Consider the following 7,080-nt stretch of genomic DNA (forward strand, 5'->3'; position numbering starts at 1 on the left):
GCATATGTCTGCTCAAAAGGTCAAACAGACTCCATGAGGGTGATATGAGGGCCCGACATCCACAGGTGGGGGTTGTGCTTACAGCCCAAAACTGTGCAGGACGTTTGGCATTTGCTAGAGAACACCAAGATTGGCAAATTCGCCACTGGCGCCCTGTGCTCTTCACAGATGAAAGCAGGTTCACACTGAGCACATGTGACAGACGTGACAGAGTCTGGAGATGCCGTGGAGAACGTTCTGCTGCCTGCAACATCCTCCAGCATGACCGTTTTGGCATTGGGTCAGTAATGGTGTAGGGTGGCATTTCTTTGGAGGGCCGCACAGCCCACCATGTGCTCGCCAGAGGTAGCCTGACTGCCTTTAGGTACCGAGATGAGATCCTCAGACCCCTTGTGAGACCATATGCTGGTGCGGTTGGCTCTGGGTTCCTCCTAATGCAAGACAATGCTAAACCTCATGTGGCTGGAGTGTGTCAGCAGTTCCTGCAAGACGAAGGCATTGATGGTATGGACTGGCCCGCCAGTTCCCCAGACCTGAATCCAATTGAGAACATCTGGGACATCATGTCTCGCTCTATCCACCAATGTTACGTTGCACCACAGACTGTCCAGGAGTTGGCAGATGCTTTAGTCCAGGTCTGGGAGGAGATCCCTCAGGAGACCGTCCGCCACCTCATCAGGAGCATGCACAGGCGTTGTAGGGAGGTCATACAGGCACGTGGAGGCCACACACACTACTGAGCCTCATTTTGACTTGTTTTAAGGACATTACATCAAAGTTGGATCAGCTTGTAGTGTGTTTTTCTACTTTAATTTTGAGTGTGACTCCAAATCCAGACCTCCATGGGTTGAAAAATTTGATTTCCATTTTTTTATTTTTGTTTGATTTTGTTGTCAGCACATTCAACTATGTAAAGAACAAAGTATTTCAGAAGAATATTTAATTAATTCAGATCTAGGATGTGTTATTTTTGTGTTCCCTTTATTTTTTTGAGCAGTGTATATATCTGTATATAGTTAGGTCCTTCTAGAAGTTTCTCCCATCTGCACACAGTATCTCTGAAGCTTAGACAGAGTGACCATTGGTTCTTAGTTACCTATCTTACCAAGGCCCTTTTCCTTTCCCCCTGTTATTTTATTTGGAGGAGCAGCCAGCTCTAGGAAGAATCCTGGTTGTCCTAAACTTCTTGCACTTAAGAATTATTGATGCCAATGTGCTCTTGGGAACTTTCAGTGCAGAGCAGTGTACCTCCACACAATCATGTTTCTGAGCTCTACAGGCAGTTCTTATCTCCTCATGACTTGGTTTTTGCTCTGATATGCATTGTCAGCTGTGAGACCCTATACAGATAGGGGTGTGTCTCTCAAATTCATGTCCATTTAACTGAACTTACCACAGGGCGCTCCAATCAAGGTGTAGAAACATCTCAAAGATTATCAAGATGTCCATGTGAAATTATAGTTTTTCCATTTAATAAATCTGAAATCTGAAGACTTTCCAAATGCATTGCAGTTGCAAGTAGATCCTACAGCAGTTTTTTGGACCACTTACTTATCCAGCCTTTTGTTGCACCTGTCCCGACTCCGAAGCTTTTTAGATGCATTGCTGCTAGTCTCTAAGTCTACTTTCACACTAGGGTTTTAGTTTTCCGGTATTGAGATCCGTCATAGGGGCTCAATACCAAAAAAAATGCTTCAGTTTTGTCCCCATTCATTGTCAATGGGGACAAAACTGAATAGAACGGAATGCTCCAAAATGCATTCCGTTCCGTTTAGTTGTGTTCCCATACCAGAGAGAAAACCGCAACATGTTGTAGTTGGCTTTCCGTCCTGGGATGTGGAGCAATCTTCCAGAACGGATCCGTTCTCCTTTGACTTTCAGTGGAGTTCATGACGGATCCGTCTTGGCAATGTTAATGATAATACAACTGGATCCGTTCTTAACGGATGCAAACGGTTGTATTATCAGTAACGGAAGTGTTTTTACTGAAACCTGCCGGATCCAGTAAAAACGCTAGTGTGAAAGTAGCCTAAATGAGTTATTTTTTTAATGAAATTGTAAAATGTCTTACTTTCAAGATCTGATATGTGTACTATGGTGAAAAAAAAAATGGGTCTATGAGATTTGCTAATTTTTGCATTCTGTTTTTATTTACAAGTATTTACATTTTACACAATATTCAAACTTTTTGGGAATTGGGGTTTTATAGATTTTTGATATGTACAGTGTACTGTAGACATGAATTATAGGAAGGTACATGGCTTCTTAAGTCTACACATATGGGGAGAGATTTATCACGATATTATTTGTTGAAGTCAGTTTTGCTTTAGATTTTTTGTTGCTGTAACTTGCTCCAAATTGGACTATTGGCAAACATTGCAGGGCATTTCATAAAATGGATGCATCTATATAAATATCAGTTTTGCATAGAATGGTTACTTCAGGTTTTATGCAATTTTTTGTGACAAAATGTCACGGCGGACAGGATATAAGATACACAGATAACCAAACAAACAATATTTCTAGGCGAGAAGCTAGGGATTAGGTCACCTCCTAGCAAATCCCTAACAGCTCTCCCTATTCTGCTTGGCCCACATTCAGACCCTGAAGGTGGGAATAATGTGTCCTCGTGCCTGGGCTGAGAATACCCTAGAATCCCTGAGATGGTGAAAGGGGAAAAAGGGGCAGCCTGCTCCCTCAGAACCAGGAGGGGACAGACTACACTCAAACAGTCTAGACAGGAAACCAAAGAAATCTGAAACCAACTTATCTTATCTGAGCAGGAAAAACCATTCCTTCACTCCTTGCTTCCACAGCCTGACAGAAGCTATAACCCGCACAGAACACTGGGAGGGCTGTAATTTAAACCAATGACCCCACCCAGTGTACCTGAAGGGAGGCGGATCTAGCACGACTCCAAAACAAAACAAATGACTAGACACGTGCTGCTAATCTGGCAGACCTCCGTACATAGTCTGAGCAGGGCATGACACAAGAGCAGTGTGAAATCCCCAAAAGTTGCACATTTTTTGCTAAAAATGGTGTGTGCCAAAATCTGTGACTTTTATTCTAGCAAACTGGCATACAGGCATACAGACTGCTTCATAAATTCCCCCATGGAGGCAGTGGAGAGGATTAGTACTGTTGTTTTGTGGCATTGGGGTCCTGAGTTTGAAACCTAAACAAGGCAACATTTGCTTACAGTTTGTTACATGCTTGTGTGGCTTCCCCCCAGAGATTAAAAACAAAATGATTAGTATAATTTCACATATGCGGTAAGAGATCTGGCAGGCTGTACCAGCAGAGAACAGCCTGCCGGAACTCTCTGGATCCAGCATTGCCAGATGGTACTGGAATGCCTGTCGGCCCCCATTGACTGTAATGGGGTCCAGCAGAGATCCCGCTGCTACCCGGCATATATGCTGAGAATCAGCGGGACAGATAACGCTACTCTACAAGGTTTTTGTCTGGCCAATTCTCTGCAAATTTGCTTGAGTAGTGTCTAGATCTCCGCCGAACCCCATTATAGGTAATGCAGCCAGCAGGCATTCTAGTATTGTACGGAAATGCTGGATCTAGAGAGCTCCAGCATGCTTTTCTCTGCCGGAATAGCTTGCAGAATCTCTTACCGCATATGTGAAACTAGCTGTAGAAGTTCCTTGGAAAAGACTGTTGACAAGTATATGTGGTGTATATGTGTCATATGTGGTGTGTTCAAGTAATCACTAAATGTGGTTAGTACCATGCTGTATAAGCAATGCATAGATTAAAAAACAGTAACTTTTGACATAGTTTTGTAGTCATACATGACAAATGGGTAATTAGTCTATATCTGCAAGCATGATCTCTGGATATCTAAGCTATACAATAAGGGCTCATTCACATGGCCGTTGCCGCTCCGTTGCTGTATTGCGGCCCGCATGCGGCAGGTCCGCAATACACTGGCCACCGACCGTGTGCATTCTGCATCACGGATGCGGACCCATTAGCTTGAATGGGTCCGCAAATCCGAAGATGCGGAACGAAACGGAACCCCACGGAAGCACTACAGAGTGCTTCCGTGGGTTTCTGTTTCATGCCTCCGTACAGCAAAAAGATAGAACTTGCTCTATCTTTTTGTGGAATGGATGGATCGCGGACTCCATTCAAATGAATGGGTCTGCGATCCAGATGCTGCTGGCCTACGGTCGGTGCCCGTGCATTTGCGTTCCACAGCACGGGCACAGAGCCCTTACATTCGTGTGAACAAGCCCTAAATAAACGGTTTTAATCCTGTAAATGCAAATTAAATATGCCTTTATAGCTCATGAGTTCCTTTCTCTATATGATTAGTATTGATCCTTTGGTTGCCCTTTTTCGTTGTAAGTCACTTTGAAAAACTTTGCTAAAGCACTTTAAATAATGAATAGGTCTTGTAAATTATGTAGACTGTGTCCTGTAGACAGTACTGACAAGAGTCACTTGTTATAGTAAATCAATAGTTTACACTCATAAACTTTTTATTCTTCAACTTTTATCTGCTATTCCCCTTGCAATTTTTTGCTCAACAATGTGAAGTAAATTAAAGAGAATAGAAATGTCCATTGTATATTAAGTCTATAAATTCCCTACATAACTCAGATTTATGGAAGACCTTTTAATACCCGTTAACTTACTCGATGAACAAAAATGAATTTTTCTTTTAAAACTTAAATACGATTTTAATAGCATTTGGGAACACGGAGATACTGTATTAGGGAATCTATTTCAAGAAGACAATTATTGGGTTTCTATGTAATAACCATGTATTTTATTTTTCATGTAATGTTTATCTGCTAAATATAAAGTTCTACCTCAATCATTGCTACTTTACACTTTCAGTTTTTTAATATGTTTTTATTGAAATTGCCCCTATAGCAGGAATGCAAGGGATTTCTGCTTCCCTTCCATTACCTCACAGGCAGGGGCAACACTAAAGGGAATGCAGATCTTACATTATCATCAGAGTCCTGAAGCCTAAGGGGAACCAACAATTGTTTTTGATCCTTTAAGGAGACTAGTACTGTAAATTATGTATGCCATGTTATTGATACTACATTGTGATCTACAGGGGCATAGCTATAGGGAAAGCAGGCAAAGCGGCTGCTTTGGGACCCGTACTCAGAAGGGGCTCATCCAGAATGAGGAATGAAGTATTTAATTGCCAGTCCCCCCCCCTCAATAGTATTATAAAATTATTTTATGTACCGTGAAACTGTAGGAAATGGATGGAGCGGCTGCCTGGCCTGGTCTGAGAGAGCATTCTTGACTAGATGCAACAGTGGGGGATGTACATGAGGAGGGGGCTGCAAAGAAGTACTTTGAGAGTCGGGGGCCCGTTCAAAAGAATGCTGTGGGGCCCAGTCATTTCTAGTTACACCACTGGTGACTCAAGGGCCTGAGGTTACTTCTTGCCATTTACTGATCAGTGTTTAGTACAAGAAAGGAAAATGTGAATTCTCCTAAAGCCCTGTTAGTTATTACCAACATGATATTATGTCCAAAGGGATTGATTGCCATAATAAAGCTAAATTACTGTAATATATTAAACTGGTTCCAGATGGTACAAAACAAGGAAATGACTGGCACCTTAGTTGGAAGGTTAGTTAGGATTTCATATTACTATTCATTTATTATTTGAAGTTAATCTTGGAAGATTCTGGGCCAGATCACCCTTCCACTACTCAAATGAACGCACCATGGAGTTCCAACAGAGCTGTAGCCAGAAGATTGTGTGCCCAGATGCCACATGTGTACCAGGTCCTTAGCTTCCATGTGCCATTTATTATACTGCTATCCTGTTTTGTAACAGAAAAGTATTTGGTGAATTCTGTTCTGTTAGATATTCTTTATGTCTTGGTGGAGATTATATATAAAAGTATACATACATTTTCTTGTACTTTGCTATAACCAGCTTTGCAGACTACTGTTTATTTTGCAAAAATGATTTCTTGTAATGAAGTATTTTAATATTTTACTGTTGATGGATAAAACTAGAAGTGTCGCAAACAAGTGAAATAAAAAAAAAGACTGTGAACTAACAGTGATCTCTTCATGCAGTTAACTCCGGAGATGGCATTGACTACAGCCAGCAAAAACGGGAAAACATCGGAGACTTGATTCAAGAAACACTAGAAGCCTTTGAACGTCACGGAGGAGAAGATGCTTTCATCAATATAAAATACATGGTCCCTACCTACGAATCCTGTTTGCAAAATTAGAATAAAATTGAATAAGTAAGCTGTCAGGAATGCCTTCTCTGTGCTTCTGAAACTGTACACCCATTTGTTACATTTTTGCTGTTATTTATGACTCTCTGTCTTCACAGCTGCTTAAATGAGATCTTCTGGGCCATTTGACTGTTCGTACTATTGTGTACCAGGCTATGGAATACATAAACACTGACTGTTTCATACATTACAATGGCGTACTGTGCAGTCTTGTACCATGAAAGAATACCCTCTTTATGGCCGAGCTGACTGAAATGAGAGTCAGAGTTAAGACTTCACTTGTACAGACAATAAAACTATAATTTTCATATGCAATTCAGAAATTGCTGTTCTGTATTCTGTTGCCCTGAAGGGTGATGTCAGAGGTTTTAATGAGGGTTTGCTCTGACTGCTTAATAGGTGTTTGTCATGGAAAAAACTGGCAGTTCAGCTGTGACTTTTCTGCAGCTGTGTGGTATATACTGTTCAGTTATATAGTAAATCACTTAATTTATTATATACATTGTTAGGCATTATATACAGCAAATACTAACATTCTCTTGCAGGTCATTGAAGGGTTTTATTTAAATAACAGCTGCATCGGCATTACATGTGCAGTCTGCCTATGTATGTGTCTGTTATAATATATCTGCTTACAAAATCCCCATGGATTTCCTGACAATCTATCAGTAATCATGGATGGTTAATAAAGGGCTTGCATCAGAGCAGTAATGGGTGATTTTATTTCCAAATATCTTACCTGCTTATTATCAGCCCACAGGCTATTGTAAAAGTATGTTCATACTGAGTTTTTTGGAGGTTTTGAGGCAGATTTCCCTGCAGAAGCCAGAGG

At 41.2% G+C, this 7,080-nt stretch overlaps 1 protein-coding gene across 1 annotated transcript in view; it reads left to right on the plus strand.

The window, feature by feature from the left end:
- The window catches only part of PACRG (parkin coregulated), a 600,083-nt gene extending 593,520 nt beyond the window's left edge, over positions 1-6,563 (plus strand). Inside the window, exon 5 of the mRNA XM_040429285.1 lies at positions 6,079-6,563. Coding sequence (XP_040285219.1) covers positions 6,079-6,239 — 161 coding nt within the window. The 3' untranslated portion in view covers positions 6,240-6,563. The remainder of the gene's footprint in view (positions 1-6,078) is intronic.
- Positions 6,564-7,080: the final 517 nt, after the last annotated feature.

Source organism: Bufo bufo, chromosome 4 (assembly GCF_905171765.1).
Source record: "Bufo bufo chromosome 4, aBufBuf1.1, whole genome shotgun sequence".
Lineage (NCBI taxonomy): Eukaryota > Metazoa > Chordata > Amphibia > Anura > Bufonidae > Bufo > Bufo bufo.